Genomic DNA, 12,383 nt, shown 5'->3' with positions numbered 1-12,383 from the left:
ATCTTAGATAAATAATCTATTTGGGTCTTGGAAAACCCTTGACTAGAACTATCCTCTCCTTTTTTATTAGAACTCATTGTACCTGCAAGAAAAAGTTAGTAATAAAATTTCTCACCCAATAGCTCACAAGTTACTCCAAAGGGATTCACTCAACCACTCTTTTTTTTTTTCACTCAAAATTTGTGTAGGCTTTTTGCTTTGTGTGGGAATGAACCAAACTTTCAAGTTCACAACTTGTAGACACTTGAAGATTGACTTCTCGAAGATTGACAAAAACAAGAAGAAGAAAGTCATGGAATTGGATTTTTGACTTGCACCCAAGGATGAACAAGAGTAAAGTAATTGACCACAAGTTATCTTGTTTCTTCAATATATATTTTTTTAAATCTTTTTTGGTTTTTTTATTTTTTGACCTATTTTTTCGAATTTTTCCTTTTTTTTTTGAATTTTTCGAGATAACTTGTAGCACAAGACACGAAAACTTGGGCGACAAGATTGACACAGTCACGACTTAGAAATTTGGAAAATAATAGACTCAGATGAAGAACAAAATATGAAGAATGAAGAACACGAAGAACATATATAGATGAATATAGATACTTACTTGATTCAAAACCTTGGCTTTGATACCAAATGATATGAATTTATAATGTATGGAAGGCAAACACGACTATATTAAAATCGTACCCTCAATCCAATAACAAAAGAAATTAAGAAATTGCCCAATCTTGAAACAAGTAAAGGTTTTGGATTATTCACCGCTAGTTTACTTGAAACTAGCAACAAACAATCACGAAGAAAAATAATTGATCACAACGGGACCTTCAGAAAACCTGTTTTTGACAACCCACGAGGATAATCAACCGACAAACGCCACAAAGTATGAACTTTGATAAGTTTGATTTTTGGATAAAGCACAAAGCTTCAATAAAAATTCTAGAGGGAATTTTACGTATAAAATATGAAATCTTAATTGTTATTCAATAATGAATGTTTGTTATATTTATAATACAACTACAAAATAATTAAAATATATCGCAAAATATATCTAAAGATATAATAATATCTCCTAAAAGTTTTTTAGTAGGAATAAAAGACTCAAAATAGGCAAAATAATACCAAAATAATAAGATTACCGAACACACACACAAACACCTTTGGTGCATGTAAAAATACGTAGCGCGGGTGCACCGAAGTTTCGCAGGACACGGCGCAGGTGCGCTAGGGAGTGGCGTGGGCGCACCAAAGTTTCGCACAAACTTCTTCAATTTGGCATCCGAACGCGCGGGCGCGTGATCAGAAGGCGCGGGTGCGCTTTAGCTTCGAGCTTGGTCTTCAATTTCTTTACTTTCTTGACCTCCTTTGACCTTAATAAGATTATTACATCCCCCAAACTGAATATCAAGAAATCCAACGCCCTCTTGTGACTTCAACATCAAGGATTGAAGTGATTCCTTGAACTTTTGAGCTCGGCCTCTCGTTACTGGTCCTTTTGGCATTTCCAATGGATCCTTAGCCACTTGATCATCACGCGAACCATCCATGATTGCATCAACTTCAGATCATCAATTATGTATAAAAGGAGAAACAAATAACACATCAGAGCACAAGTAAGGAAAACAGTTTTGATTTACGATTAGAGCAAGACAACTTATCAAACAACTAAGACCCAAAATAGAAACAAATAAACAAGACTAAACCAACTAAACCAATCTAGAATTGATTGCTCTCCGAGGAGCCATCATCATCAGTAGCAGCAGTTCTTCTTCTCCTTCTCCTTCTCCGTGTTCAGCTTCACCTTCTCCCCCTTTTTGTCCAGAAGAGATACCTACTCCAAGGATACTGTGGTAGCGAGCTTTCAATGCCTCATAGTAGGCAAGATCTTCTTTGGCTTGAATGATCTTCTGCTGAGCATGTAGTAGTTGAGCTTGAATGAAAGTTGTATCCACGGATTGAGCTGTAGAGGATGGAACAAAAAAAGCAGTGGCAGGGGAGGTGTTGGCAACATCTGCCACAACATCTTCAACAGCACCTGTTTATGACCAAAGAAGATCCAACTTCCTATTTCCTTTAAGTAATGCAGGTGCAATCTTCAAATCTTCTCCAGGCTTAGTGAGGGATTCATCATCATCATTCTCAATTTCTTGAGATATCATCATAGAATAGATCATGGAAGGATATGGAAGCTTGAGTGTAGGCTGAGAACAATCTGAGAAGGCCATGACTGTGTCAAACACCAGTCGGCCATAGTTGAATGCGGATCTCGTACCAATAGCATACAAGACAAGTGCTTGATGCTTAGTGATAACAGTTGAATTCCCAGAAAGAGTCTAGGTCTTTACCAAAGTCTTGTGCAAGACAGAGTATAGAGATGTGAGCTTGGCAGCTGGGAGCTTCTTAGGATGAGCTGGGAATGTTGTGACTTGACCACCTGTAATGACAGAGGTCATCTCATCCAAGGAAGGTAAGACAACATCATCAGCAGAAGGTGTCCGCAGAAAGCCATTAATAACTGCCGGACTAACCTGAAAAATCTATCCTCTTACGTACACTTTCCCATAATTCATAAATCTTGGATCCTTCACTGCTTGAGTAAGATTGCAGTAGAATTCCAGCACAAGTTTCTTACAATACGAGGCAGCAGTAGTGACAGTAGCAAGCATATTTCTCACCTAAAAAAATTGAACCATATTCTGAGCTCCATAACTCTCCAGATCAATATTATGTTCTTCAAGGAACTCACGATTGACATACCTTTCCCAGTTATCTGCAATATCCTTAGAATAAAACAAGGATGAGTAAGACTCGTTTACCTGGTAGTCTTCTCCTAAGGTGTTGTCCAAGGTATCAGCAACACCTTCCTCAACATCTTCCTCAGAGTCATCAGTGTCTGACTCTTCTTCCAAATCTTTCTCAGCATCTGAGTCTTCACTCGAATTAGAGCTGGAACTATCAGAGGAATGGGGGCGGTTTTCCGCATATTCCTGCATCATCTCTTTGTCTGGCTCATCATCAGAAGGAGTAGCAGTGACTGTAGGCTTCTTACCCTTTGATTTCTTCATCCCAACCATGAATTTGGCAATGGAGGCTTCCTCATCATCGAAAAATACAAGAGGATCATTAGTGGATGGTTCCTCAACAACAGGAACAGATGCAGATGCATATTTATTAGCAGTAAACATAAAAGGAAATTTGAGTCTCTGTGGAAGAAGATTCACTTGCAGACGATGAATCACCTATTGATTCATTCTCAGCAGCAAAAGGCACAGGAATGGCTTCACTAGTTGGTTTTGTCACACTGACTTTTCCACTCTTATGACGCACAAGCTTGTAATCTTCATCCGAGCTTGCATCACCAGATGAGAATTCGGTGTCCACAAGAGAAGTTCTTGATGGTTGACCCTTCCCGCGGAATCTCTTCGATGTAGTGTAGTTAGGATTGTATCCGGCTTGACGTTTGGATCGGCAAGTCAAGGGTTTCGGTGGAAACACCTTGTTGATTGTAGAAATATCTGGTGGATTCTCCACATCTATTTCATTACCAGGCTCTCTTAGAGCAATCGAATCCATGGGAACAGGTTCCTCAGCAACCAGAACCATGGCTCGCTCGATCACAGGGTGTGGTGATGGAGGTGTTGTCACACCTTGAGCAGCTTCCTCTGCAAAAACCATCTCGGAGCGAATATCATGAGAATCATAACCCTTTCCTGCCATTTGAGATTGCGAAAGTGTATGATACATAGAGAAATTTAGGGCAATAGATAAACAAAGGCGGTGAGTGAGTAGACGGAATATGAAGGCAAGACCATGGAAATAATGTTTTCCAAAATAGATAAATACCCAATATATGTTTCACACAACCTACTCTCATATTATAACTCAGATTTATAGCCCCTCTATGGTAACAAAATCTCTAACGGTAATAAATCCAATTTAAATTAGGAAACTAAATCACTTATTCTCGGCAATTCTCTAGGCCCAATTATTTCACCAAATATTTCCAAATTTAACTCATCGTTGATATATAACTCCACTTAAACCAAATAGATCACAATAAAAATCAAAATTTCAGAGGATAGTGCAAAAATTCAAAATTTTACTTTAATTAAAACTTCAAACTTCTCAGCCAGATATATTCACACAAAGATTAATATGCATGTCCTAAAATATGTCTAAAACAGAATGTAACATACAAATAAAATGCGATCACATGCAAAATATATGTTGACAAGTGAGGTATTTTCCACGATGTTGGCAACATCTTCCAGCAACACTTCAGGATTCTCAAAAATTTTGTTATCCAATTTATTATTACTGAAGTGGTAGCCTGCACACTAAAGGAACGATGCTTCTGATTTTCAATCAAATTTTATGATTGAATTTTTTATTGTTCAACTTTTTGTTAATTTGAGTTTCTGAATTTGCAAAATCACTTTTCACTTGGAACAAGATCGTGGAATACACGAATACCCCTCCACTACTTTGTGATTTAGTCAGAACTCTTTAACAATTATTTTTTATTAAACTGTAAAACACTTTTGCAAGGAATCTTGAGTGAAAAACTGGTCAATGGTTTCAAAATATCAAACACATCACAAAAAAAAGTGAATGCATGAATGCAACATGCCTAAAGATCCTAAAAATGCACATGCATGAAAAAGTTTTGTCTTAGGGTTTTGGCAACACTCCAAACAACATTTCAGTTTTGTCTATAATGCATACATACTGAGAGACTTCCTTAGACTGGAGTATCTATAAAAATCCAAAGCTTTTGTGAATATATCAGCTAATTAGTTATTAGTTCCAACAAACTCAATAATGATAATGCCTTTCTCAATAAAATCTCGAATGAAGTGATATCTAATGTCAATGTGTTTGGTTCGAGAGTGTTGTAATGGATTTTTGGATATATCAATGTCACTAGAATTTTCACAGTACACAATAGGAGTATCAATCTTAATTCCATAATCATTTAACATTTGATTCATCCATAAGAGTTGTGAGCAGCAACTTCATACAACAACATATTCAGACTCGACAGTTGAAAGTGAGACACTATTTTGTTTCTTACTATAACATGACACTAAATTGTTTCTCAAGTAGAAACATCATCTTGAAGTGCTCTTTTTCTCATCTAGATCCCCAGCCCAGTCAGCATCACTAAAACCCTACCAAATTTGAGTTGGTTTCTTTAGTGTACCACAAACCCAAATTCAAAGTACCTTGCACATATTTCAGTATACGTTTTACGGCCTTTAAATGTGTAACTTTTGAGTTAGACTGGTATCTAGAACAAAAACAAACACTAAACATGATATCAGGTCTAGTTGCACTCAAATAAAAAAGACTACCAATCATACTTTTGTAGAGGGTGTTGTCAACACCTTCAGCAACATCTTCCCTCGACAGTTTTTCATTAGACCCCATAGGTGTGCGCATGTGTTTAGTGTTGTTATTCAAGAACTTTTTCACCAGATTTTTAGCATACTTACTCTGACATAAAAAATACCATCATGCATTTTCTTTACTTGCAATACCAAGAAATAAGTTAACTCACCAACCATTCTCATCTCAAATTTAGAAGACATGCACTTCACAAAATCATCAACATGTTTATTACTCGAAGCACAAAAGATTATATCATCTACATAAACTTGGCAAATTAAGATATTACTTTGAGACTTTTGCACAAATAAAGTCTTATCAACTTCACCTTTTTTGAAGCCAAGATTGAACAAGTATTCGGTCAACATTCCATACCATGCACGATCATTCAAGATCCCATTTAAAAAGACGCTTTTTACATCAATTTGAAAAAGTTTCATTCTCATGTAACATGAAATTTCAAGAAAAAATCGGACTGACTCAATGCGGGTTATAGGAGCAAAGGTTTCATCAAAATCCACCCCCTCTACCTGTGTATACCCTTGAGCTACCAACATAGCTTTATTTCTTATGATGTTTCCTGATTGATCAGTCCTATTTTTGAAAATTCATTTTGTTCCTATAAGATTACCATGATCAGGACACGGTACCAAGTACCAAACATCATTCTTAACAAATTGTTGTAGCTCTTCATGCATAGCATTGACCCAAAATTCATCTTTTAAAGCTTATTCAACCTTTTTGGGTTCAATGTTTGACACAAAACATGAAAATCTTACCTGGGAATACGTAGAGCTCATGCACATCATACCAACCATTTTTCTATAGTCCACCTTCTCTTTCCTTTGAGTTTGCAAGTCTTCATGTACATCTCCAATGACCTGTGAGGTTGGATGGTACTTCTGAATTTTCCTAGGAATATTCTTACCAGTTTCATTTACCTCACTGTCCTCATCATCATTCTCATCAAGGTGTTGTTCAACTTTAGTTTCTGGAATTTTAGCAGAAGGTGTTGTCAGAGGTGTTGTAACACCTTGGACAACTACTAACTTTCCACAATTGTCAAGAATACCATCAATCTCATCCTCATCAGTTTTCTTCTTTAGATCTGCAAGATCATCAAACACAACATCAATAAACTCGAAAATAGTCCTAGTTCTCAAGTTAAAAATCATATAGGTTCGGCTATTTGATGAATATCCTAAGAACAAACACTTATCACTATTTGTATCAAACTTAGCAAGATGATCTCTATCATTCAAAACGTGACACACACATCCAAACACATGAAAATACTTAAGGTTTGGCCTCTTTGCCATGAGTATTTCATAGGATGTCATAGTAGTACCATTTCTCAAATAAACTCTATTCGAAATATGACATACAGTGTTCAAGGCTTCTGTCCAAAAATGTTTTGAAATATTCTTTGAACTTAACATCACTCTTGTCATCTGTTGCAAGGTTCTATTCTTTCTTTCAGCAATTTCATTTTGTTGTAGAGTTTTAGGAGCAGAAAATTCATTAGAAATACCTTTCTTATCACACAAACTTGCAAAAGAAGAGTTTTCAAACTCCTTACCATGATCAGTGTATCTCAAAAAATCATCAACACAAACAAAAGAGTATTTCTTACCTCCAATGTGGACCCATTAGGTCCATATGTATAATCTCAAGGAAGGGTGTTGTCACAAATGTTGGCAACACCTGGTGTGGCACCCTAGTCTGCTTTTCCTTTTGACATGCTTTACACACAAATGGAATACCAGTTTTCAAATTAGGCATAACTCTAACAACATCAAGCTTACTTAGGTTCTTTAAAGTCTTGAAATTTGCATGACCCAACTTTTGATGTCGTAGGTCAAATTCTATCACTTATATGTGCCTACAAGCCATCTCTTCATCAAGTTGATAACAGTTATCAGATGATCTTGTACCTGTCATTACACACAAGTTAGAGCTATCAAAAATTTTGCATAATTTCTTATCAAATTGAACATGCAAGTTATCATCACAAAGTTGGATAATGCTTATTAGATTTGCAGTAAGCTCTTCTACATGAAACACATTCCGAAGCTTAGGAAAACCAGCAACATTTAGTGTGCCTTTTCCAACAATGTTTCCCTTTGAACCTCCTCCATAGGTTACTTTTCTACTTTTCTGTTCAACATATTCAGTTATAAACTTTTTGGAACCTGTCATATGACGTGAACTACCACTATCAAAGTACCATACACCTGAAACATTAGTTTTTAAAGCAGTCTAAATCATATAATAGTGAATATCAGCTTTTGGTACCCCAAACCTTTCTTCTAATTGATATGTTCTTTGGGATGTTGTGTGAGGGTGTTGGCAACACCTTGGATGAAGATCTCTATCTGTAGTCTTCTTGCAACTTAAAAAAGAATGGTTTGATATGACCAGGTCTATGAAAGTAGTGACAAATATACTTACGTTTCTTTCTAGACTTTAAAGGAGCAGTAGGCTGTGGCTTTGGTTTCGGAGGATCAGTTGATGTGGCCTTTTTAGTTGAGCTTCCTGTACAGCTACTTAATTTGTTTGACAAACACAGGGCCATATGAACATTCACCAACTTCAAATTTACTATTCTCAAAGCCTAAACCCGCCTTAACATCTCTTCCCCTCAAGAGCAAAGAATCAATCTTGGTAGTGCTTGAGTTAAACTTGGTCAATGTGGCTTTGGCTTTCACAAGTTCGTCCTTCACCTGACACAACTCTAGGTCCTTCTTGCTCAGCAAAAATTCATGTCTAGAAACAACAACCTTCAGATCAGTGTTTTCTTTCACAAGAATCTTGTTCAACTTATTTCTTTCAATCCAGTCAGCATACAACTCTTCATACATCATACGAGCTTCTTCCATAGTCATTGATCTATCACCTGCATCAGGATTACACTTATCATTAACAGTAGAAGAAGTTAAATAGACTGATCTTTGGGAGATGTTGCGGCCAGGTGTGGCAACACCTAAAATATTGACTTGAAAACACTTCTTGCTTTCCAGTAAAGCTGTAAGAGTTGTGTGATTTTCTTCATCTTCCTGTTCTTCATCTTCTGCAGATTCATCACTCAATGATGTGTTCATCCTTTTTCGAAGAGTATTAGCACACTTATTGGCATAGTGTCCAAAGCCTTGAAATGCATGACACTGAAAAGTGTCTAACTTTTTTGAAACAGGTTTATTTTTCCCTTCAAACATCAGTCGAGGCTTCGAGGGATCAGTAAACTTCTTGGGTGACTGTTCTAGTCCAGTAATTCTCAAAGGCTTGTTGGATAACATTGGAGCCTTAAGTTTTTTATCAGATTTCTTAACTTCCTTCATCCTCTTTAGATAATCAATGAACTTCTTGGTCATGAGTGAAATCGTATCATCCTCAAAATCAAATTGAAGAACTTCTTGACGAAACTGAACATAATCCTCATATGAGTCATTGGAAGCTTGAAAGGCTATTTATTTTCCTTTATCCTTCTTCTGTGCAGTGATATTCATCTCAAACACTTGAATAATACTCATTAATTCTGTCAGATTCATCTTCGAGGTGTCCTTAAATTCTTCAAGAGCCCAAATCTTACCATTGAATCTCTCGGGTAATGACCTAAGCACTTTGTTCACAAGTCTTTCATTAGAAATTAGTTCTTCTAGATTGAATGCTTCAGTAACTAACTCTCGAAGTCTTTGATCATACTCGAAAATAGTTTCATCTTTGCTCATACGGATATTCTCGAATTTTGAGTTAAGAAGCCTCATCCTTGTTCTCTTGACACTTTCAGACCCTTCATAGTTCTCTTGTAGGGTATGCCATGCATCCTTGGCAGTAACACAATCAGTAATAAGGCTGAACATCCTCATGTCCACGCTGAAAAAAAATATGGCGTTGATTGTTTTAGCATTAAAGCTTAAAATTTGTGCCTCCTCGGTTGTCCATGTGGTTTCTGAATTTATTATATAGTCACCATCTTTGTCCACGATCTTTGGAGCAGTCCAACCGGTAAGTATACTCTGCCATGCATGTTCATCCATAGCTTTGATCGTAAATCGCATCCTTGTCTTTCACAAAGCATAATTCGTGCCATCAAGAACTGGAGGTTTTAGAAATGAGTTTGCAGTAGTAGATGAGTCCATATTATTCCCTGAAATAAAATAAACAAACCAGAATCAGTTTTTAGTATATCAAGAATATGACTCTGATGCCACTTGTAAGGAATAATTGGTTGCACATACACAGATTTAGGTGTTGTCACAAGGTGTTGACAACACCTTAAATAACACCTTCAGTAATATGCAACATAAATAATATAAGCGTGAATAAGATAAACAAGCAACCAAATAAATAGACTCGGAAATTTAGCAAGAGTATAAAATACTCTTGCAATGTCTCAGAGAAAAACTTTTACTGAAAAATAATCAAAGAGTTTACAAAACCCTAAAACTAGTGAATTATTGTCAAACTCAATTTTCTCAAAACATGTGAGAAAATAAATAATAAAAACAACTCCTAAAAATTCTATGCAAGATAGAATAAAGAAAATCAAAGTATGGAGTTGGATCCTTGTCGACTAAATACCGAGAGCAACAACAACGATCCAATTCTTCAATGCTCTCAAATTCTTCACACGTCGAACAAGTAAACCACAACTGTAAAATTTTAATAAGCTTCAATAATATCTTCGGAATTCTTGTAAGAAGCACGTTAGAAGCTCTTTTAGAAAACTCTATATTAGTCGATCTCTCAGTATTTGATTGTACACGCCTTCTTTTATAAACAAGGACAAATAATCCTTATTCACAATGTTTTTTTGTAGACATAAGATTCCTATAGATTTTCTTCGATCAAATCTACAAAGATAAGGAAGAAATCAATTAGATATGAGATATTTAAATATTATGATAAGCTTAATAATATCTCAAATCTACTTAAATAAAGAATTTATCTCAAAGATACTTTACGTTCATGAAAGACAAAAGACTCAAATAAATCTTTTAAAACTTTAAGGAATTTTAGAAAATAAATATTTCCTTCACTAATAGTCAGATATAAGTTGAGTTATAATTGTACATCACTAATACCCCGATCCAAGACATGTTTCTAAATCAATTTAATGAGCACTGTATAACTGTTTTTTTTTTTTTTTATTATTTTTCAATTTTTTCGATAGTGATATATGTTTAGTTCTCATATGACAGAACGGTCTTTTTTTTTTGTATGTTAGATGTTTATCTCACATGAAAAAAACTGACTGTTAGATCTGTCTTTCTGAGCTGCCTGATAGATAATATGAACCGAACCTATTTTTGGACTCTGCGAGCTGATCCCAAGGTTGGAAGCTTGGTAAAATTTTAAATCCGGTGACTGGTAGGAGCTTGCACTGAGTTAGGCTCTATGGTCTATTGATCACATATGTATGCAGATATCATTTGTGATCCAAGTAAATAAACCCAAGAATATATAAGAATAGTGATTTTCACTAATATGAACGATTTATGATACTTTTGAACAAATGTAAGTTATAAATTCTTTATGATTATGTTAAAAAAAATAATCTTTATGAGATCTCAACCAGTTGATACCTAAAATCTGACCCGGAGGCGAGAGATAAAAGCTAAAAATAGATACTATTTCATATTATTATTGGAAGATTCTATCACCCACTTTCGATTCACATACATCGGATTGTGAGGTGGTGTTGTTAGATGCTAATAAATATTCTTCAAGTTGAATCAAAATTGACTTATTTCATATTAGTAACTAATAAATGAATTTAATTTTTTTAAAAAAATTAATTTAATTGATCGATTAGGCATTTGCGGTATGCCTTATAGGTGCACTTGAAGGATTAATTTGAAATCCATGGATTTCGATTGTAGTTTTATTGTTTAAAATGAAACAATGGTGTGAAGGCTTTTCTTTTGACTACAATTAGTTGACTTTGGATGGCTGAGATTGATTCATACTTTTAATTTTGATCCAACGGCTGAAATCTAATTGGAGTTGGTTGGTTAGTTAATCTGTTATTTAGCTAACTTGATTAAATATATCCTTTGAAATTTTCTCTACAAGGTCTTAAGACGAGATCGAGATAGACACACACAAGATTGAATATCGAATCCTCTGAAGATTCTTGCGATTGCTGCTATTGGAGTCAAGCTCCTTCTTCTGCTGGAAAGATTCAAGTAGAACCTGTTGAAGAAGATCAGCTGCTGGATTCCTGGATTAGACAGCATAGATCAGGTTTAATCTTTTGTGCTTGAAGATTGTTATTATCTTGAATTGAGGATTGTAAACTCGGATATTCTTGGTTCATAGTGAATTCACTTGGGGTGATTCCCAGATCCTTGGGTGTAGGATTGATCTCAATTCAAACCAAGTAATTGTGGTGTTCGTGTGTAGCATTATTCGTTTATTTTAGTTCTAGATCTTTCAGTCTTGATTGTGTCTGTTGAATCGTGATTGCTGAAACATATATTTGGGGCTTAATCACAACAAGTGGTATCAGAGCCTCAAGATTTGGATCTTGGGGAAAAAGTTCTTTTTTATTGCGAATCTGTATCATCTCTTCGATTGTCCAGTCGATCTTCCCAAGTTTTTTTTTATTCTATCTGAATATCATTGATAAAGATGTCTACTAGCCAGGGGCATTCTTTAGCAATGCCCACATCAAGATTTGAGGTGGAGAAGTTCGATGGAAAGAATGATTTCAAGTTATGGAGAGAAAAATTTGTTGCTCACTTGGGTAATCTTGGCTTAGATGATGCCCTGCAAGGTGAAACCAAGATTCCCGATACAAAAGAAAATAAGGCAGAGATCTTGAAGAAGGCAAGGAATACGATAGTTCTGAGTCTTAGTGATCAAATACTCAGAAAAGTTGTAAGGGAAAAATTGGCAGCTGATATGTGGCTCAAACTGGAACAGTTATACATGACCAAGACCTTGCCCAATCGAATATATCTTAAACAAAAGTTCTACAGTTACAAAATGGATGA

At 35.6% G+C, this 12,383-nt stretch overlaps 1 protein-coding gene across 1 annotated transcript; it reads right to left on the bottom strand.

Moving 5' to 3' along the window:
- Nucleotides 1–8,852: 8,852 nt before the first annotated feature.
- Nucleotides 8,853–9,422, bottom strand: LOC140862507 (uncharacterized). The gene has a single exon (XM_073265536.1). The coding sequence runs from the start codon at nt 9,420–9,422 to the stop codon at nt 8,853–8,855; it is 570 nt and encodes a 189-aa protein (XP_073121637.1).
- Between the last annotated feature and the right edge of the window lie 2,961 nt (nt 9,423–12,383).

Source organism: Henckelia pumila, chromosome 4 (assembly GCF_033568475.1).
Source record: "Henckelia pumila isolate YLH828 chromosome 4, ASM3356847v2, whole genome shotgun sequence".
Lineage (NCBI taxonomy): Eukaryota > Viridiplantae > Streptophyta > Magnoliopsida > Lamiales > Gesneriaceae > Henckelia > Henckelia pumila.
The sequence above is the reverse complement of the archived record's forward strand: the minus strand, read 5'-3'. Positions and strand labels throughout refer to the sequence as shown.